General features: G+C 42.1%; 1 protein-coding gene across 4 annotated transcripts in view; it reads left to right on the top strand.

Annotated features, from left to right (window-relative positions):
• The window catches only part of PPARG (peroxisome proliferator activated receptor gamma), a 91,727-nt gene extending 71,277 nt beyond the window's left edge, over nucleotides 1–20,450 (top strand). For all 4 annotated transcript variants that reach the window (XM_053288124.1, XM_053288125.1, XM_053288122.1 and 1 more), the window contains 2 exons: nucleotides 8,613–9,063; nucleotides 19,986–20,450. In XM_053288124.1, coding sequence (XP_053144099.1) covers nucleotides 8,613–9,063; nucleotides 19,986–20,233 — 699 coding nt within the window. In that variant the 3' untranslated portion in view covers nucleotides 20,234–20,450. The remainder of the gene's footprint in view (nucleotides 1–8,612; nucleotides 9,064–19,985) is intronic.
• The last annotated feature ends 2,804 nt before the right edge of the window (nucleotides 20,451–23,254 follow it).

Below are 23,254 nucleotides of genomic sequence, written 5' to 3'. Positions count from 1 at the left end.
GCCAAGCCCGGTTGAGTCAAAGTGGGTCACCCGCTTTTGTAGACCTCCCCTAAGCCTGGGTTAGCAGAGCAAGCGCTCCGCTAATCCGGGCTTCCTGATCATGAGTAGCTGCAGTGCTGCTCCACGTTGTGGCTACTCATGAGTAGACCCCCGGAGGGGAGTTGAAAAGCTGCCTCCCAGCACCGGGGGTCTCTCCAGTATGCCCTGCGTGCTCACGCAGGGCGTACTGGTGCTTCCATGGGCTACACGGCCTCCAAACTCCCCAGCCCCTGCCAGCTCTGTCACAGAGCCGGCAATCATGTGGGCAGCTGATCTGGCCACCCAGGGCTCCCGCCCTGATCATCTGCGGGGAGAGCGGGCTTAGCCTGCTCTCCCCGCTTAGCTTCACAAATCAGGTCTCACTGATCATGAGACCCGGCTCAATGACTATCCTCAAACATAACATAAAACCATGGTTTGTGTAACTGGTTCATTACCTTCAGCATGTGGCAGACAAACAGTAGCTTAGTGCAACAGTTCTCTTGTGCAACTGTGCTACCGTTATGTTTCAAGGAGCATGTTATATTGTGGAACATGTCATGCCAGGTATAACAGCACAAACTGTGGTTTGAAAACCAGCTTCATACTGTGGTTTCAGGTTCTAGTTTGTCAGCTCCAAATGAATGTAATGTCTGAGCAGACTCGGGCATTACAACAAACCACCAGTTCTTGCGCAAGCACACCAAATCTCACCCCCCCCAAAAAAATTCATCACACTCTTAGTCTAAAAACACCATATATCTCTTACATATATTAGTGTAAAAGTACAGAATGTGGCTTATAGATCCAAGAGACAGATACCAGTATAAAGTCAAATATTAAATTATGCCTTCAAAAAGAAAGCAAATAAGGAAATCAGAATTACAGCACATAAAACATTTGTGCCCATAGAATATATAGCTGTGTATAACATTATAGCATCATAAAACATCATAATGTTATACAAATTATAACTTCATAAAACCTTTTTTAAACACTTTATAGAATAGTGCCTATTTCCTTATTCTCTCCCTTCATTTTCTGCCATGTTTATGTGCAGAACTAGCCCTAAAAATGCCATTATATATTTTCAGCAGCACAGATGCTGTTTAAACTGCATCCTAAAAATTCAGCCAGAAGTGCCTTGTAAATTAAGCTGCTTATATAAGAGAGCTACCTCTTATCTGTATTAATGCTTATTCATTATTATTCAGGTACCTCTTATTCATTTTGAATGCTATACAGCCAAAGTTAAATGTTTTCCAAGAACCACTGAAATCAATGGAATAGTTAAACACAAGTTGAAACATCTCTCGTTAAACTCAGTAGGACTTTAAAAGTGTGTGTGTAGGTGCGTGTACACACACACACACACCTATATCTATATTTCCATATATATCCTGCTGGATCTGGATCCAACAGAAACTGGTCTCAATATAATTATTATTTTTTTTTTACAATTCCACATGGATTTTACTGTCCTGTCTGAAAGCTGTGGTGGAAATACTTTCAAAGCGTTGTAAAAAATACAGCTTAGTTTTACTTGCAAGGATACCAGTCTACTCTGTGTGGCTGTAGCTACATCATTAATTGCCATATTTTCCAGGCTTATTATGGTGTGGAATGGGGTGCATTCATCAGTTTTCTGAGTCTTCTGCCCTTCTCTTAAAATATGAGCTTCTAAACCACATGGTCAGTGCCTTAGGTTAAAAAAGTGAAGCCAAGGCCCTGAGACTGGAGGGGGCTGGGAGGAAGCAGCACACAATGGCCAGAATGAGCATCTTTTGCAACTCTTCATAGCTCTTACACAGACACACCCTCCAGTTGATGTCCATTCCCAATCCATTTCCTTTCCCCCACCAATATTCTGTTAGTCCCATTCTACTTTCCTCTTCTATTTGTACCTTTCTGGAATTTGATACCTAAACTTGAATGAACTGCTTGCATTTCTTCTAGTGGTGGAGTTATTTATTAAAATTTCTGATTCATATCATCCTGAGCACTCTGAAAAGGAGACCACCAATAAAAGCAATAAGCCAAGGGAAAATGTCATTTAAAAATATTATATTTTAAAATTACCCTTTATTAGCTTCATTCAAGTCATTAATCCAGGGGACTTAGTGATGTATAACTATATTCAGTTTTGTTCTTGGAGGCACACTGTGACGTGGGCAAACCTAAAAGACACTTATTTGTCTGCGACCACCCTATGTTTCATGAGCGTTTATCCAGCACTCTAGCCTCTACACCCAACTGTTTCAGGGCAGATATTAACTGTTCTTTAAGTCGGGTGTAGGTTCCTTTAAAAAAGAGAGATTTTTTTAATTAAATATAACATATAATTAAATTTTATATATTAGCATATTTAGTTAGGATAGAACTCAGTGATAGAGTATCTGCTTTGCATACAGAAGGTCCAAGAGTCTTCCCTGGCATCTCCAGGTAAGGCTGGGAAAGACACTTGTCAGAAACCTTGGAAAGCCTCTTCCAGTCAGTATAGATGATACTGAGCTAGATAAACCAGTGGTCTGATTCAGGGTAAGACAGCTTCCTATGTTTTTGTATTTCCACAATTCTGTTTTTGACTATTGGGGTTATTGAATATTCAGCTTTAGATTCATGTCTTCTTCTTTTTAATTCCTTCCGTATCCCAAGGAGCTTAGGATGCACATGGTTCTTCCTCACATATTTAATCATCACAATAATTCTATGAAATAGGTCAAGCTAAAAGACAGTAAGGTCATCACACAACCACAAGGGGATGGACTGTGGGGAAGGCAGGACCCTACCTGCCTTCCCCCAGATGGCCAGAGCCCAATCAGTACTCTGCAACCCATGCACCCACATGAGTAGCATGGTGGTGAGACAAGCAGCGATTGTGGAGGAAGGAAGCCGTGCCAGATATCTCACAATGCACCACATGAGCAGTGCAGTGCATTGAGGAAGCTCCACACTGCCTGGCTGCTCCTTCTCTCCAGCTCTCTGGTAAAGATGGTTGCCAGCAGCCTAGGACTAGCCACCGGCAGCACTTATCTCGATATGACCAGCTAGTGAGGTGGCAGGTGCACGCTTGTCCTCCTACGTCACTTTAAGCCTGTGATTTAAACCAGGACTACCCAGGGGAGGAGCTGTGACATTGGGAGTGATTGCAGGGCCTCACATGACCAGCCCTACCTGGGTAGGACAGGGCTGGCCCATGTAGGGCTGATTGTGAGAATGGGCACAATGACTGGCCTAAGATCACTTAGTGAACCTGGATCTAGTCTAACAGCTACAATACACTGGGGTCATTCTCACGACCAGTTCTGTCTGGGCTTGATCAGCCCTACCCAGGTATTGCTGCTCATAAGAAACTCCTTGACTAGGTTAGCCTGGTTTTTTTACGCAGTCAAAAATTTACCCCTCCTACCCCACTGCCCAGTCGTGTGGCAGCACAGACTGCTGGCAGCCCCATTCAGACCGTGATACCATAGAGCCTGGGGGAAAGATTGCCTCGGCCTCTAGAATGGCCACAATGCACCACGCTGCTCACACGGCGCATTATGGTTTTCCTGGAGGCCAGGATGCTCTTTTCCACAGCCTCTACAGGGTGTGCCATTCATCATGTGGGCACGCAGGTGGCAGCACTAAGGAAGAAGTGGGGGTATAAGAGGAGCCTGCCTCTCTCCCTGCCCTCTCTAGCCCCAGCCCAAATGGTCATGAGAACGACCTCATTGTTTTTCTGATCTGCCATGATTTAAAAAAAATCCCTACTTACTGCCAACTGATTCAGCATTAAAAGAAAATAAACTTTAATCTTACACTGAGATAGCATCACAGTTTGTGATGTACAGCTGGTTCAGTAGTTGATATGCATCCTAAAAAATTATTTGCCAGTGTGAATGTTCTTTAGGTACTGATCTGGAGTGAATAGTCGGACAATTACAACCCAGTACCACATATAACTTGGAAGAACATCTACAACAATTGTTGTTATTTTTGTAAAGTGCTCACAGGCTGTCTGTGGTAGGTATGTACCTGAATAGGCTATGCTCCAATGATTTTGTGTATGATGAACACAAAAGGGGTTTTGTTCTACTCTGAACTATTCAATTTGGACTTTGTAGGTGACTTTGTGATGTTTGAACATCATTCTAATGCACTGCCTGCCTATGCAATTTAAACAGAGTGCACTCGTGTGAGAATGTTTGCCTCTGAACATTCAAGAAATAGCCACCACAATGGAGTTTTACCAGAATAAAACTATAAACAATGAGACAGACCCCTGTAAAATAACCCCGTTTTCTCAAGCTTACATTTAAATACTACCAGCAGAGTAAATGTGCTCATTCAGTAAATAAAGAGTAAAACTTTTATTATTATTTGTTCTGTAATGGACTTTGTGCTCTGAAACGTCAAAACATTTACTATGGACACAATTTAAAGTTATGTTCTTTCTTTTAATTGTGGTTGTATCTGCGTCACATGTAAATGATTGGTAATGCACAAGTAGTCTGTGCAGTCTAAAATTACTAAGTAACTAAACATTTTCTGGAATGTACAGCACTCACTGGCCATGGCAAAATAGACTACAAGTTACAGAGTCCATTTCAGCTTCTTAAATTTGCACTGGTTTGTATCTTGTTGTAACACCAGCATAAAATATGGCTTGTAACATTGCACTATTCGTTTCCCTCACCCACATTTTTGCTTGTTGGCCCAGAAAGTCTTGGAATCAAAGCATTAATTGCAAATGTTCTTGACTATTGTGAAATGTCCTTTTCTCACGCTGTTCATGAAAACCCCCGCCCTCCACAATATCAGTCAGTATATGTGGACTGAGCATCATTTATTTAAAAAGATCTCTATTATTCTATATCTATGTCCTCATCATATAACAGAGCAAAGCATAGGAACAGATGTTATTAATAGGGATGTGCGAACCGGTTTGAATTCGAACCGGTTCAAATTCGAACCAGGGTGGTTCGAAGGTTCGAATTCGGACCGAACCAGCCATCATGTTCGAGCTGCAGGTTCGAATTCGAACTTAACCAGGGGGTGGTTTGATTCGAACCGGTTCAAACCAGTTTGAACTGGTTAAGACATCCAGAAATTGGTAGGATGGTAGCTGGCACCCAGGGGTACCTGTCACCCAAACCCCAAAGCAATCAGACACTCATACGATATTTTATGATATTTTGAAAATTATTTTAATTTTTTTCTCATAGGGCATAATGGGACTCCAACCAGACCATTATTCCTTATTGTGGAGCACCCATGGGTGCCAACAACCATGCAAACCCCGAAGCAATCAGACACCCCTATGATTTTTTACGAATATTTGAAATATTTTTAATTATTTTTCTCATAGAGTATAATGGGACATGAACCAGTCCATATCCCCTATTATGGAGCACCTAGGGGCACAAAAGCGGGGTGGGTGGTAGACAGACAGGGGTGCCTACCACCCACAAAACCCCAAGGCAATTGGACACTCCTCTGATTATTGGTGGATTGTTAAACTATTTTTGACTACCTCATAGAGAATAATTAGGATTGCAGCAAATGTATAGCTTCACGTCGGGGGGAAAGGGGTGTCATAGAGTGGAGTGTGGTGGGTGGTAGTTCCTAGGGTGGGCAAGGAAGCTATCAGAATTATTTCAAAGGAATTGGGCAAAGGGCTGATTTTTAAGTGATTTTTGAAGTTTACGCGTCTTTAAGGTTTTTCTCCATAAAGAAGCATGGAGGTGTCAGCAAATGTATAGCTTCACGTTGGGGGCAAAGGGGTGGCCTAGAGCAGAGTGTGGTGGGTGGTAGTGTGGTGGGTGGTAGTGCCCAAGGGGGGCCAGGAAGCTGTCAGAATTATTTGAAAGGAATTGGGCAAAGCGCTGATTTTTAAGTGATTTTTGAAGTTTATGTGTCTTTAAGGTTAGCAATGAGAGTGGATTCATAGTTTGTAGGGGTGTGCAATTTTCAATGAGACACCATGAATCCAAAACCAGGAATTCAAAACACCAGGAATTCAAAAATAGTTTAACAATCCACCAATAATCAGAGGAGTGTCCAATTGCCTTGGGGTTTTGCAGGTGGTAGGCACCCCTGTCTGTCTACCACCCACCCCGCTTTTGTGCCCCTAGGTGCTCCACAATAGGGGATATGGACTGGTTCATGTCCCATTATACTCTATGAGAAAAATAATTAAAAATATTTCAAATATTCATAAAAAATCATAGGGGTGTCTGATTGCTTCAGGGTTTACATTGTTGTTGGCACCCATGGGTGCTCCACAATAAGGAATAATGGTCTGGTTGGAGTCCCATTATACCCTATGAGAAAAAAATAAAAATAATTTTCAAAAATTCATTAAAAATATCGTACGAGTGTCCAATTGCTTTGGGGTTTGGGTGGCAGGTACCCCTGGGTGCCAGCTACCATCCTTTCAATTTTTGGGTGTCCGAACCAGTTTGAACCAGTTCGAATCGGTTCTAATCAGTTCAAACCAGTTCGAATTCGAACCGAACCAGGGGGTGGTTCGAACAGAACTAAAACCGAACCACCCCCTCCTGGTTCGAACCCGGTTCGAATTCGAACCGAACCGGGCGAACCGGTTTGGTGCACATCCCTAGTTATTAATGATACGTTGCTTTGGATTGCTGCAAGAAAAAACTCAAGTTGTGAGTCACAAACAAGACATAACTGTGCATAAGCAAATTAAACACAGTTACTTGGATGTCCAATTTTAGTGTATTTGGAGTATTGGATCCTATGGGGGTTTGGGGAAAAGGTTAGAAATTTGTTTAAAGCCATCCACTTGCCCATTTCTGTTATGGCTTGGGTGGTAGGTAGCACACAGCATGCTCTAGCACACAACCCACTTTGGTGTCCTTAGGAGCTACCTATGGGGAACAATGGGGTGTTTTGTATTTCCCCATTGTTCCCTTTGGCTGAAACAAGCTGTACTCACAGAGTGCACTGCACACAAGTTCTGCATTGCAGTTTGCAATGCAGTTTGCAATCCTGCCTTGAAAAACACTGCGGATTTAGAAGCACACAGTAAAAAGGAATCTGTCCCTCCCAACACACCACACACATTTCAACACAGTCCAAAAATAGTCAATAAAGAATAAACTGACCCAGAATCCACTGCCAGCCACAGTGCCTGTGCTGCAGTAACATCATTGGCACAAGTTGCTCTCTCATACACAGTTATAACTCCATTGCATTGCAACAGCTGCCACAACAGCACCCTTAGCAGGAAGCATAGTCATAAGCTCAACTAGCTCAACTTCAGCCACATTTTAACTGAGTACACCTTGCAATGCAGATTGCAGAGCAGACCAGAGCAGTAAATGAACCACAAGTTAGTCTCAAGGCCAGACACAGAGCTCATTTCACAGCAATCACCAAGAATATATTACAGAGTTAGAGAGAGAGAGAGAGAGAGAGAGAGAGAGAGAGAGAGAGAGAGAGAGAGAGGGGGGGGGGGGGTGAGCTGCCACTGTCCATTACTCACCACAGCACTATCTTTAAAAAAACAACAACCCCACAACTCAAGGAAGGAAGGAAGGCAACCAAGTTCTGCCTTTCCTGTAATTTTGGACTGCAATCCTAAACATTAATTTGGGAATAGGTTCCATTGAAATAAGTGGGACTTCTTGCCACATAACTTTATCTCCACTGAATGCAAATACATATAGCAAGCTTTTCCATAATTAAAGAGCATTCATTGAGCACTTTAGAGAACTGAAGATGGTATTTAGAACATGCAGGAGATTGCTATGCTTGCAGAACTGTTGTTCTTTCTAATAAGAGAAATTGTATAGGAGAAATTGCTCTACAGTAGTTCAGTAAGAGGAGTTAAAGCTGGCATATTGTTTCTCAGATCCATAAGCAAAATTTAGAAAAAGAAAAGTTTATAATGATTGCATCCTGGTAATTTTAGGCATATTATCTAATGCTGTTTGTTGCTTATGTAAATATAACTAAAACCAAATACAGTGTAAAATGTAAAGCTATTTCTAGAGAAAACATATCATACATATTAAACATTTGCTTGCGTATAGAATTAAACCACAGACTTTAAAGAATAATATTGTCTCTTAAACATTTTGAACTTTGAATTCTTGTATAAACACAATTTCATCAGTCGAAGGACAAAACAGACAGCTGAAACAGAGTGTCAACATAACAATTTTCCAAAATGATAGAGAAAATGTTCGCAGTTTTTAAATGTTTGCTATATTTTTGATAATGTTTACGTTTAGGAAAATTATGGCTGTATTTACTGGAACAAAAATCCGCCTGTTTGCTTGTAGCAACTTGTAAAGCTGCTTTCCACCAAAGGTCGGATCTTCTTGAAGTATGGGAGAACATTATGGTCTGACTTACTTGCCTTGCAGATGACACTCTGAGCCTTTTGCTTGCCTTGCTCCAAGACTTTTAAGCTCTCGATTCTCCTAGGCATGTTAGCAGAATATAAATGCATTCTTTGTCAATATTGTTCTCTTCTTCAGCCATGATTCATCCATCCCAATTTCACTGTATCTTGTTTCAGTAGCTCAAACATATCTTTATAGGAAGGAAGCATGGAAGTCAACTGCATTTTTCTTTTTCAGCCATTTGTCATTTATGACATGAATTCCTTAATGATGGGAGAAGACCAGATCAAGTGCAAACATCTGACCCCCATGCAAGAGCAAAACAAAGAGGTAGCTATTCGCATCTTCCAGCGCTGTCAGTTTCGTTCAGTGGAGGCTGTACAGGAGATCACAGAATTTGCCAAAAGCATTCCAGGTTTTGTGAATCTAGACCTGAATGACCAAGTAACTCTTCTGAAATATGGTGTACATGAGATCATCTACACGCTCCTGGCATCCATGATGAATAAAGACGGTGTTCTCATATCCAATGGACAAGGATTCATGACTCGAGAATTTCTGAAGAGTCTCCGGAAACCCTTTAGTGACTTTATGGAACCCAAGTTTGAATTTGCTGTCAAATTCAATGCACTGGAATTAGATGACAGTGACCTGGCAATATTTATAGCAGTCATTATTCTCAGTGGAGGTAAGTGTGACACATCTATAGTTAATGGAATGGAATGAATCTTGAAACAGAAATGCACAACTTGGGGCCCATCAAAGCAAACCTGGCACACCAGCCATGTATTTTGGCTTGCAAAGTGCTTGACAACATCCCTGTTTTTGCAGTTTCAGATGGGAACTGACAAGCCAGGTTACTGAATCCCTGGTGGGCCACCATATGTGGCTGGATGGATCCCATCTTCTAAGCCCTGGTTCATTTTATACATTCCCTAAAGTTCAAAAAGGGGTTGTTTCTCAGTGTTGGGTGGGAGGAAGAGCAACTGGAAGTTACGTGCCCTCTAAATCCTACAGCACACATGATGCAACACCTGGCCTGATCTTCATTTGATGTGGGTGATGGGCAGGAAGGGCGAGTCGGTTATTATAGATATGCTTGGGACAGTCTTTGGTCACTGGACTGTATATTTAAGGATGGAAAAGTAAATGAAGCTTAACCTCAAATTTTAATGTGAAATTGAGTTTTTTGAGAAGTTTGTTTATTTTGAGAAGTTTATTTATTTATTTATTGTTAAATTTCTATAACGCCTTTCATTAAAACAATCTCAAAGTGGTTCACACAAAAGTTAAAACAAGACTACAAAAATTACACAAAATATCAGCTAGAATATAAAAATGCAGATTATCTGTAAAATACAGAATCTGATTAAAAGATTAAATAACAAGCACAATACAAAGCAGCAGCAATAGGAACAGTAATATAAAAGCCTGGGTAAAAAGCCAAGATTTCACAAGCTTTCTAAAAACTGTGATGGAGACTGAGGAGCGGATGGTCTCCAGGAGGACATTCCAAAGTCTGGGGGCAGCAACAGAGAAAACCTGGTCCCGCGTGCACAACAGCTGAGCCTCCCTCATTGTCAGCATCCAGAGCAGATCCCACTCCCCAGATGACCTCATCAAGCATGCAACAACCTTTGGGAGGAGGCAGTCCCTCAGGTATCCAGGGCCCAAACTGTTAAGGGCTTTAAAGGTCAAAACCAGCACCTTGAATTGGACTCGGAAACAAATTGGCAGCCAGTGCAGCTCTTTCAAAATGGATGTGATGTGATCCCAGCAGGCAGCTCCAGATAAAATCCTAGCTCCCACATTTTGCACTAGCTGCAGTTTCCAAATATTCTTCAAGGGCAGCCCTATGTAGAGCGTGTTACAGTAATCCAGCTGTGACATGATTAAGGCATGGGTAATTGTGGCCAGATCTGCCTTCTCGAGAAAAAGACACAGCTGACGCACTAGCCACAGCCATGCAAAGGGACCCCTTGCCATCACTTCCACCAAAAGAAGAGCCAGGTCCAGCAATACCCCCAAGCTGCATACTTGCTCTTTCAAGGGAAGCGCAACCCCATTCAGAACCGGTAGAATCTCCTCAACCCCATTGGCTCTCTCTACTGACCAACATTACCTCCATCTTGTCCAGATTCAATCTCAGTTTATTAGCCCACATCCAACCCATCATGTTACAAGGATTCTCCAAAATTGATATAGCTTTCATCACAAAATGTAACAAATTCTGTAAATCTAGAACAGGCATCCCCAAACTGCGGCCCTCCAGATGTTGCTGAACTACAACTCCCAGCATCCCTAATCACAATTTTTTGTGGCTGGGTATGCTGGAAGTTGTAGTTCAGCAACATCTGGAGGGCCGCAGTTTGGGGATGCCTGATCTGGAAGATGCCAGAATTCTCCGAGTGAATGTACTTTGTGAATACCCACTGTGGTCCCACTGAGAGAGGCTGAAGCAGCATATCACCATATGAGTTGTTGGTGTATGTAAGTCACATTTGGTGTTTTGCATGATTTGATATATGTCAGGTTTAAAGAAATGTTTCACACATTCATGTGAAGCTACATGTGACATGTTTGTATTAGACTAACCAAAATCACATTTAGCAAGTACATTCGAATACTTATGGAAATTTTGGAGGAAATAGTTTCCTGAGGGCTTTGTAAGTGAACAAAAGATATACCTAGTACTGTATATTTATTGGACAGCAGTGCAGAAATCTTTCAAGCCCAAAAGAATCTTTTGGAATACAAGCCAGTTGTGAGAGAGTTTTCCCATAGCAAGAAAAAGCTTACAGATGAAAAACAGACTGTTCACTCCCCTATTATTACCAGAAAAAGCATTCAGTATTCAGTATAATATTTCTCAAAAGTCTTAGTAATTTTGCTGAGCCTGATTCATCAAGTAAGAGCAATATTAATTTGGCAGGATTGGGAAGCTAATTATAACCATAAGTTTAGCAGTAAATTACTAAATAGTCTCTACCTTAGTCATCAGCACCTCTGAAATTAATCCAGTTGCTGTATATAAAGATCTACTACAGCTTTTGGGGTTTGGGGTATCTGATAAGAATCCTCCACTTGCCTATAAAAGTATATTTAAATATAGAAGGCATTTACTTCTTCAGGATCACTAAAGATTCTAGGTATAATCCCAATCACATCACAGTGCCAGTGTTGAGAGATATTAAAGCCCTCTGACATATAGGCTGATAACCACCCAACAGAACATCAACAACCTCATTGGAAAGAACTAAGGAATATAGGTGGCCCTCATTATACAACTCCATATCCATCATTTTGTGTATCCACATTTGCGTCTTAGAGACCCAGTTTTATTATTCACGGATGGAAAAATAGGCAAAATTTGCCTATCCTCAGTTTTGAGTGGCTGGAAATGACATGGAAATGTTGCTCTCAAACACTTTAAACGTTGTAGTGAGAGACACTGTGTATGTCAGCCATGACTAACAGAAATCTTAGCACTAAGGTTGAGCTGGTGTGACCTTTACAGAACTTTGGTGTAAGGAGAATGCACTGTAGCTTGAGAGAATCTGAAGTATAGGAACTGTCAACCGAAAGTTAAAATAAATGTAAATATGTGTGTTTGGACTGCCAGATGAACATTTTAGGTGTTCACTCCAGAACCTCTGCTTTGCAAAGAGCATTTGTTAGATCCTTACAGCACAGTTCACACTTTAAAATTCTCTTCCATGGTTCTTGTGGTTCAGCTTCTTAATGTATTGGTGCTGTATTGTTTTAAACTGAATTTGAAAGAAGAATCTATCTTTTTGTTCTAATTAAGGGAGGGAGAAAGGGAGAATGGCTTAGCCTTAGGATTTTATTTAAGTTCAGCCATAGTTTTAAATATATATATTGTAGAATCTGGCAATAAACATAGGTCATGAAGTGATTTTGAGTAATTTTAACAGCATAGAGGGGAGACATGGGGGCACACACAGTTTTCCTGTTTCCCATAATGTCCTTGTGCACTGCTTCTCTGGGTACTGGGCTCAAGGAGTGGGGGAAGTGGTGCTCTCATGCAGGAAAGGACTGAGCTGATATAGATGGAGGTTTAGAAAGACAGAGACAGAGATAGCAGCAGGATATATGTAAGTGTGGCCATGGTCACCTTGGAGGAGTTTTACAGCAGAAACCATAAGGAAAGTTATTTCCATCCTGCCTTGTTTTTTGAATTTCAACCATCCATTCTAACTGTATTCTGCTCTTAAAAGTACTGCGAAGGTTTTAATTTTAGGAGTTTGGTTTGACAAACTGTACAAAGACCCAACAGTAGTTTCAGTCTAGAACCAAAACTCCTTCAGCTGGGATTTGCTCGCATGTTCTATTTAAATGTGAAACTACACGTTGTAAGAACGATGTCAGGCTTTCACTCTTTCCTTCTCTGTGATATTTAGCACAACGTGACCCTGTCCTAACATTCTTACACTGTGAGGCTGTTCTCAAGTGCAGCCTAACCCAGGCTAGGAATGCCCAGCCCGGGTTAGGCTGCATGTAAGAACTGCCAGGATCCGCATGGATCCCAGCAGTGCCTCGACAGCAAACGTGCCAAAGAAGCCTGCCAGTTAGCCCAGGTTAGGGGCGCAAGCATGCCCTTTATCAGGCTAACTGCTCATGTGTCAGCGTGGCTGCTCCTACCTGGCAAGATCTCACACAGGTGGTTCTGTGTCGTGTTGTGAGATCTCTGGGAGCCGGGATGCCGCATCCTGGCCTCCGCACCTCCACACTCCCTGGGGCACTGGTGGACTGTTGTGATTGCCCAGACAGTCTTTGGCGATCGTCTGCCAAAGGGAAGGCAGGGAAGGTGGGCTTCTGCAGCCTTCGCTGCTACCTGCTTGCTGCCGCCCCACCCTCCTGGTCGTGAGAATGACCTCTCTGCATTTTGCTAGCACTGTCTGTGGCAGCCAATTATGTTGGGCAGGGAAGTGCATGGCATAATGATATCAGGATATGTGGGAAATACTATACATTCCAGAGGCTGGAGCAACTCAACACAAGGCTACTGTTTTCCATGGCAGCCCCATCTTCCTTAAACATATGGTGATTCTCAAAGAGCAGAAGTCTTATTGCTTCCCAAATGCCTTAAATGATCGATCACATTATTATACTTTTTATTCACTTATCGTATGTATATACTAACATTCAAGGAAGGTTCACAAAGAAGGTTATTAATGAATTTTTTAAAAGCCTTTAGAACCAGAGTCTAAAATTAAATAAAACTAAGAAAGCAACTTCAAGCAAAAGATTTCCAAAGGGAAATATACACACACACACACACACACACACACACACACACACACACACCTGCTTTCAAAAGGAAGCCAAAGAAAAAGATAGGTGAAACTCTCAGTGGGGGAGCATTCCACAATTTCAGGGTCACCCTAGCTAAGGCCCTACTCCTGATAGATGCTAACTTTGCTTCCCAGGAGGATGGAACCCACAGCAGGGCCTAACTGACTGACCTTTCTCCACTTCTCTGAGGAAAATAATATGGCAGAATGCCCTCCTGATATAGCTGGGATCCAGACTGCACATGGCTTTAAATGTCAAACCAAGCACCTTAAATTGGGCCAGGAACTGGTAACCAATCTGTGTTTCAAAACAAAAGTAATATGCTTTCAGCAGACCCCACCCATCAACAGACGGACGAGAGCATCCTATACCAGCTGTAGTTTCTGGACCATCTCCTGTGGTCCGACATTTGTGAGAAATGTCACATTCTACTGAAGTTAAACATGGAGGTCATTCTCACGACCAACCCTACCCGTGTAGGGCAGTGCTAGCCCAGGTAGGGCTGGTCATGAAAAGCACCAAGATTGCTCCCAATCCTGGCACTCCTCCGCCAGGTAGCCTGGGTTTGAAACTTGGGCTAAAAGTGAGGTAGGATGATGTGTATGCATCATTGCCTGGTCATGTGGGCACTTGGGCTGCCAGCAGCCATTAAAATCATAGAGGCTGGGGGAAGGCACAACCTGGCAGCAGGAATTTTCACAATGCACTCTGCTGCTTGTGCTGTGCATTGTGAGATTTCTGGCAGCCGGGTTTCTTCCCCCCCCCTCCCCCGCCCACACCGCGCACTCACTGCATCACCGGCTGCCACTCCGCTCGCCTGGGTGCACGAATGGCAGAGCCCGAGGGAGCCGCAGATGATGTGGGGAAAGACAGGTAGGCTCCTGCCTCCCCCTAGTTCTTAGTCTTTTGGTTGTGAGAACAAACTCAAGTTCAAGTGATAATTGCAGTAACCACTTGAATAATTTAAATGTAAACTCCAGCTACTTTAAAACCTGTGAGACTAATTGGCTTGAATTGAGTTTTAGGACATTTTCAGATCCGGTTTTTCTTCAGAACCATGATTGACATTCTGATTCATACTGCACGTGAACTTCCAACAGCATGCACACAGAACTAGTTCCTGAGCCTCCAGAGCACAGGCCCACTTGGGCAAAAGCGGGACTATTTGGGGTGCTCTCCCCATGCTCCAGAAGCACTCTGTTTCGACAGAAGCACATCCCTGAGGGGGTTAGTGCTGCATGTGTATAGTTAAGAGAAAGCACACAATGCTAGTTGTTTATAATCAGCCTATAATTATTTTTGCTTGGGTCCTGCTTCTAATATTATTATTATTATTATTATTATTACATTTATATCCCGCTCTTCCTCCAAGGAGCCCAGAGCGGTGTACTACATACTTGAGTTTCTCTTTCACAACAACCCTGTGAAGTAGGTTAGGCTGAGAGAGAAGTGACTGGCCCAGAGTCACCCAGCTAGTTTCATGGCTGAATGGGGATTTGAACTCGGGTCTCCCCGGTCCTAGTCCAGCACTCTAACCACTACACCACACTGGCATTTACAATAGTTCTTGAGTCTTGAACTGTGTCACTTTACCAATATGGTTGCTTTTCTTTTAAAAAAAGAATGCTAAACTTCCCCATTCAAACACATTCTGCCTTTTAAAAAGACATTATTTTAGAATCATTTTTGAATTAATACATTTTAATCTAATGGATCACTGCGGATAATCTCACTGGACCCAAAACCTGATTTGTGCTGTACTCATAATAGTTAAGCACGCAAATGCTGAGTCATATCTGATTCATAGAAATACTACGATAAGGGTCCTCAGCCTAATGCCTGTTCTTGCACTAAATGACTTTCAGTAGCAACTGCGTGCAGAGATAAGAAATGCACAGTAATTTTGTGTACGTACATTGAACATAAAATCATTCTGATGAATGTTTCAGACGTGAATGATTAACAGAAAGTACAGTTAGCCTGAATAATACTAAAGAACGAAAGAAGCTTTGCTGTTGAGAAAAAGCATCCCACTAAACAGCATGAAGTACTCTTAGCCCCATCATTTGAGCTTTATTGTTACAGTGTGTGCATATTTGCCTTATCCCCTTTTCAAGGCCTAAATCAGTGGCTGTTGGCACATTTGTGGTAATGAGCTTGGTAATTTAATTATCAAGTATGTAAAGTATCAAGGTATGTGAAGTAGTACTTTTTTTTTTTTGTCTGCCCTGAAGCTAATGACCAGCAGTTTCATTGAGTGACCCCAACTTCTACGGTTCTTAGAATGAAAAAGCTTTCTTCATCCATGCTCTCCACACTTCTCAGAATTTTGTACATCTTTATCATGGCCTTAGTCTTTTCTTCATAAATTAAAAGGACCCAGACATTTTTGCCTGTCCCTCTAGAGAAAGCGTACCTTGCCTTTGGGTCGCCCATTTCTGCACCTTTTCTAGCTCTGGGCTCTCTTTTTTGAGATAGGATGACCAAAACTGAACCCAGGAGGCAGGCATGCAGGCTAATGAAGCACTAGCACTCTGTGAGAAGTGCTGGTGCTGCCGCGTAGCACAGCTCTGATATTTGCGTTGGGAGTGATTTTTACCAATGTCCCCTCCCTCCGAAGCACTCCCAGAGACCCAGAAGTAGGTTCCTGAGGGCTGCAGTGACCCTCCAATCGGGCCTTCCATGGGAAGGCGAGATCGGCAAAAATTCCCCCATGCACACACACACACACACACACACCCCGGTGTGAAACGTGGAGCTGCACTGCTCTGCATACCTGCAGCACCTCCACTACCCCAGCTCTTCTTCTATTATTTGAAAAGTCAATAGTTTCCTGGCTCCTTCTTTAAAAACTGATATAACATTCACTACCTTTCAATCATCTGGTAAGGAAACCAATTTAGTGATAAGTTGCATATTTTTGTAAAAAGATCAACCGTTTTTCTTTTGTGTTCCTTAAGAGTCCTCTAGTCCACGCTGTCAAGCCCTGGCGATGTATTCATTCTCAGTCTATCCGTTATTAGCCCTAGGAGAACTTAATCCCTTATCACCTTTCTCTGATTTAATTCTTTGTCCCCAAGGATTTTGAGAAATCTGTCCTTAGCTCCATTGGAATGTTCCAGCGTAACAATTGAACTGTTTGGAAATCATAAAGGTTGCTTTCATTTGGATTCATTTTAGAAATCACTGGCATAATTAAAAGATTCACACTTAAATGAGTGAAACAAATGAGGAATTTTCTAGCATTTCAAACATAATGAAAACAGAGGCAATGTACTTCATGCTTGTTTGTTTTATATTGCTGCAGCACAGCGAGTCATATCCAGATGTTTTGGTGTAGCCCTGCAAATTGGAAGGAAGCTGTACTGTCCCCCCGCCCCCCACCCCCCCAAAAGCAAAATGGACAACATCTGAAACATTAAAAACTGCCAAGTCAAAGTGTTTTTGAAATATATGCTGTACAATCTTTCGTACAAATAGGTAGCTCTAGAAAAGTTTTGAATAAATTTCTAGTACTCCTCAAGGATTCAGCTTTGTGCGTGAAATTCCCTTTCAGATTACTTTTCTGTTCGCACTTTTTCATACTCCAAATTTTTCTCTTGCTTTCTTATATTAAAAGTAAAGTATTGTATACCTGCTCTGACAAAGAACAATTTGGTAGCTAAACTAGTTGTGCCATATTGGTAACCATCTTTTGCAAACCATTAGGAGTAATACTTTCTGGAAAAGGAGGGAAATCCTTTCAAATCAAAGAGAGCGGCATTTCTCTTTAATGTAAAGAACATTATTTTGGCTTCATAGGCTTGCATCCAAAGAATAGTGGCTGACTAGCAAAGCATGCGCATTAAAGCTCTGCAGGGACACATGAGGAGCCCTTGCGCAACCCTAGTCCTCTTGCACATGTGTGCTTGTGCCAGATGGCTAATACAACTCTGCTCTTGCACTCCACAAATGCTCTGTAAAATTGGAAACAAAGCACTGACCAGCAATGTTTTTCTAATCTTTCAGAGCACTTTTGGAGCATGAGCAGTGGGGAGAAGTCTTAACCTTAGCACATGTGTAGGAGGACAGCGGGAGCTGCACAAGAGTTCCCTGCATATCCTTGCAGAGCCTCCTAGTGTGCGTACTTTAGAAGTCAGATCTGTCAGCCAGAGAGCAGGAGGATAAATTTGTATACTTGCTGCGCTGTGGAAAACGTTTTGTAGCGTAGGCCCATAGTGTGTTGGGAGTTGCAATACAGCATGAGAAACATGTTGAACAACGAAGATCCAGGCTGTAGCACATATATTCTAGTGGACTGTAAAGAGGCTTTGGAAAGAGATTGTGCCAAGTAATGCTCTGGATCTGAAATCACTTCTGTCATGCAACACTGTTTGGCTAAGCTGGAAACAGCCTTTCTGAACAACTTTGCATCCAAGCTATAATGTCTTGTGTACTATGACGATCAGTCACTAGAAGATTATAATGTAAAAAAACAAGGCACAAGAGAGTCATCAAAGGTATCATTCCCAGTGTATAGAATGCTGCTCTTCGTTGCCCCATTATGCCTCAGGCATTTTGTGGTTCAGAGGTAAAGGTGGTGAATCTTCACAGATTCTAGTTCAGCCCACTTCTTATCTAAATAAAGTGAAATAATAGTGATCCCATTGCTTGCTTTCTCCTGTTCTCCCCTTCCAGCTCGAGTACATGATATCAGCTATTGAGCACACTTCATATTATTTTAGTGACCAAAAACACATACTATGAAAACTTTAATGAAATTATTTAATCCAGATTATTCACAGCAGTTACATTTGCTAACCAAAGCTCAATTCAGCTGCCACTAGAGATGTGCACAAATAGAGATTCATGCACAGATTTGAAGCACAGATTCAGCATGCGCAGCAGCCTTTTGCATGGTCAGCAACCTGACCACACAAATGGCTGCTGCACATGCAGAGAAGACGTTGTGTGCCGCTGCACTGCTGCCACATGCGGGCATGCTAGGGGTGGCCACCACAGCAGGAAGCTGCGTGGAGTGTTGAAGGAGCAGGCACCAACCTGTTCTCCTCACTTTTAAATATTTGTCTTAAAGGTGCTGAATCTGTGCTTTGAATCTGTGCACAAATCTCAATTGGTGCACGAATCCCTAGCTGCAACTATTCTGGGTTACCCGAGGGAAGTGGGATTGGGTGGCACTGTTTTACATTGGTTTGGTTCCTACCTTCCTGGTAGATTCCAGATTGTGTCGCTTGGAGACTGCTGCTCTGCAAAGCAAGAACTAAAGTATGGATTTCCATAAGGCTCCATACTCTTTCTAATGCTCTTTAAGATCTACATGAAACTGCTGGGAGAGATCTTCAGGAGGTTTGGTGCATGGTGTTATCAATATGCTAATGACACCCAGATCTATTTTTCCATATCAACCTCACCAGGATATGGAATTTAGGAACTTTCCTAAATTCCTGCCTGGAAGAGGTAATTGGCTGGATGAGCAATAACAAACTGAGGTTGAATCAAAATAAGATGGAGGTACTGACTGTAGGGGGTTGGGCTCCAAAAGATGGTTTAGATCTGCCTGTTCTGGATGGGATTACACGCCTAGGCTGCCCTTGCCTTGGTTGGGCTGCTCGTGAGAACAGCTTTTCTACTTTATTCGCTTTCCCAAGGCTAAACCTTTGCATTCATATCCTGGGACTCTATAAACCACATATATTGTTATTTTACATGCCTCTTCTCAACAAAATAATATTCTCAAATCACTTTACATTACAAAATAATATATACTAATCCCCACCAGTACAGCTCGTCTAGAAGTTTACACATTTATTTGTGTATGCCTAATATAATCTTCCAAAGCCACCAGGATGGGTTTAATAGCCCTAATGTGAACTTTGATGACCTTGCCATCATTTTACTTACTAACTTCTGCTTTGTGGAGTGCACACACTGATTTATGGTTAGCGACGTGTCATTTCCTGTACCCAAGTGAGTCAGTCGGGTTATACATTAACAAAAGATGCAGCAATACTTCACTGGCAAATTGTTTTCAAATGTTTTTGCATGATTATCATCAGCATTTGGCTATGTCTTCAGCTTATACACTTGTACAATCATAGCATTTATTATTTTAAGTTCAGCATAAAGCTGGAAGTTATGTTAAACAGCAGTTAGTAGTTACAAAAACTATAGCTCATTCCTAGTTTAAATCCAAGTCCTTTGAATCGTGCTGGAAGTATTTCAGAAGCCTCTACAACTATGAATGACATAGGGGTTTATATCTAAATAAAAATGTCTTGTTTTCTTCACTCTTAGATCGCCCTGGATTACTGAATGTGAAGCCTATTGAAGACATTCAAGACAATTTGCTGCAAGCTTTGGAACTCCAGTTAAAGCTGAATCATCCTGAGTCATCACAGCTGTTTGCAAAATTGCTGCAGAAAATGACAGACCTCAGACAAATTGTAACAGAACATGTGCAGCTGTTGCAAATCATCAAGAAAACGGAGACAGATATGAGCCTTCATCCACTCCTACAAGAAATTTACAAGGACTTGTATTAAGGGGCATAGAATTTCTTACCCATTGACATGATGTACGTTCTTCAAATTGCACTATTTCTGTGAGGGAAACAAATATTACTTACCTAAGAAATTACTGTGAAAAAAAACATTTTAAAAGAGAGACAGAGCTCTTCTGTTAAAGATCTATTTTATGCATATTGTTTATAAAGACACATTTACAATTTACTTTTAATATTAAAATGACTATATCATCAAATTGCTGGCAGTATTTTCCAGATAAATTTTTTAAACTATCTTATTTCATAAACTTATTGATTAAAACGTATTTCATACACCTGTTGATTAAAAAAAAAATCATTGAGTTGGTTAGCTGTGCAGTTATATTTTCAGCTTTACAATTAAAAAGTATGTCTCCCTCCCCCCACTAGACGGGGGAGGCTTTCTAGGTCTTTTATGTAGTAATATGCACACAGGTATGGTTCACTGCATTGCCCCTGAAGGCTCAAATGTGGTATATCACACCTGGGGTTTGTTTGTTTTAACCAGTTTTAAAATTCACTCAAAGGTGGTGCAAGAAATCTTAACTAAAAGGAGTTCGAGGTTGTCAAACATCCTTTTGATATTCCCTGGTTGAAAAAGCCGAACTAATTATCTGTAGTTAGTTTGCCTCTTGGATATTCCTGATCCACTGCTAGTAAAATTATTATTGTTGTTTACATTTGTCTACAATTATATATGCAGCTCAAGGAGCTTAAGGCACAGTACATGGGCTTTGGCATCCTGAGGTGTATTTTGTTGATCAAGCAGCGTGCTGATGGTTCCAGCTTGCACGTTCCACAGGCAAAATGAAGAGCCTACTCCAATACTATGCTGCCTCCAGTGGGAGTTAGTTCAGCACCAGAGAATCAAATTGGTTTCTTTTTCACATTTAATTTTTATTAATCAGTTTTACGTGATCTGCTTCTTACAAATGTATTCTGATTTTCTTTAATACTATGTAGAACAAGTACAAGACAAACTCAGAAGACGAAAGTCTTGTGCTGCCACTAAGATTTAAAAGCCCTGCAAAGACTGTGTGGGCTTACAGGAGTGTGTGTGCAGCTTTTGATCTTGGCAAACCTCACAGTGGGATCATTCTGTGTACCTTCCCTGAAGCAAGCTGAATATTTCAAGGCAGCAGGGATTTTTACAAGAGCAGATTATGCATGTTTCCTGCTACACTAGTCAAGTCAGGCACATTATATGTACTGAGTGGCAAGTTGGGACAAGAGAACATACAATAATGTGTGACTGTAAGAGAATCCAAAGGGAAGGGTTCCCAGTTTTAAAATACCTCTGCATTTGAAATACTATCGCAAGTATTGCAACCTAGTTTATACAAACACATGAAGTTGCCTTGTGCCAAGTTCCATTGCTCCATATAGCCAAGCCTATCTACTTGGGTTGACAGCAGCTCTCCAGAATCTTGGGCAAAGATCTTTTCCATCACCTGTCAATGTGGCGGATTGAACCTGGGACCTTCTGCATGCAAAACATGTGGTAACAGACCAATACTCCCTACCACCACTGCCATCCAAACTTCTGAATGAGAAACACACCACCACCACCATCCTCTCACCTGCCTTCCTATCTTCCTTCCTTCAGACTAAAACTGCAAGATGTATCTAATGTTTTGACTAAGGGAGTGCTGGCCAGGGAGTCTGAGGAACTCAGTTAAGCCTGGGGTATGGCAACAGGCAAAAGTAAACCCTCACACAGAGAAACACAGATTTTTGTTGATCGTGAGAATCGCCCCATTAAATGTAATGAGGCCATTCTCAAGCACATACTAACCCAGGCTAGGGAAGCACAGCCTGAGTTAAGGTGTGTGAGAACCACTGAGATTAGACCTGATTCTGGCAGGGGCAGGGGCAGTGCTGCCTAGCCCAGCTTTCAAGCCCGGCTCTTAGCCAGGGTTAGGGGCTTGAGTGAGCCCTTGAGCTCCAGAATCATGTGTTTTCTGGGGCTATGTTTAGCCCCAGTGGACACACAGATGGGTGCCTAGAGTGCCCATCTCCTGGGGGGATCCCCCAATGCATTGGGTGTGTTGTGCAGTGCATTGTAGGATCTCCAGAGGCTAGGCTGGATCTCCCAGGAATTCCTGGCCTCTGGAGCTCCGTGCTGCAGGCACATCGTGTAGATCATCTGGGAGCACAATTTGTACTCCCAGCAGGTCCAGCAATCATCCAGCCTCCCCCCGCACCACCATCTGCCTGGTCCATATGCATCGAAAGCTTGTGCACTGCCATTGAGTTCCGGCCCTTTCTCAAATGGTGGGTCAAAAGTACCCAAGAGGGCATTTCAGAACCATGTTGAATGAAGGCAGGCATGCTGGGCCGCAGTGCAATATGCTGGGCCCAAGCAGCCATTTCTGCACATCTGAAGCAACCATGGGACTCTGCAAAATCTGAGTTGTGCTGCCCAAATCAAAGAAGCTCACTGTATCGCTGTGGTCCTGCTTCCTCATATGTGTATGTGTGTGTGTGTGTGTGTGTGTGTTTACACACAAATGGATTATTATTATTAGATGCACATGACAAAGACCAGTATCGAGCCAATGCTAGCAGCAAACATGCTTTTATTTAAAATCATTAACTCTGGCAGGGGAGATATTTATACATAAATGCACATGCCATGCCACACCACACCAAGTGTCAATGCTTTTACATTAAAGCATGCGTTTCTGTCATATGCATCTGGCTAGGTTGAAACTGGTTGCATTAACAATGTGTTGGGTTTAGCACTAAGCCGAATTTGGATGTGATGTGAACCTGGCATTAAATGGGGGCAGAAGTTGGAATTCCATGACATCTGAATGTGTGCAACTGCTTTTTAGCTCCAAAGACAAATTGTGTTTTGCTTCGCCAGACTCCAATTTGACCCTTCAGTTTGCAGTATTGTTCGCTGCCGAGACCTGAGGCTTGGCTGTCAAAGCGTTACATCCAAATGCGGCGAGCACCATAACTGCAGTTTCATGAGGTTTTTGAAACCACAATCATAGAGATTGCGAAGCAGACCCAG

Source organism: Hemicordylus capensis, chromosome 2 (assembly GCF_027244095.1).
Source record: "Hemicordylus capensis ecotype Gifberg chromosome 2, rHemCap1.1.pri, whole genome shotgun sequence".
In the NCBI taxonomy this organism is placed as follows: Eukaryota; Metazoa; Chordata; class Lepidosauria; order Squamata; family Cordylidae; genus Hemicordylus; species Hemicordylus capensis.
The sequence above is the reverse complement of the archived record's forward strand: the minus strand, read 5'-3'. Positions and strand labels throughout refer to the sequence as shown.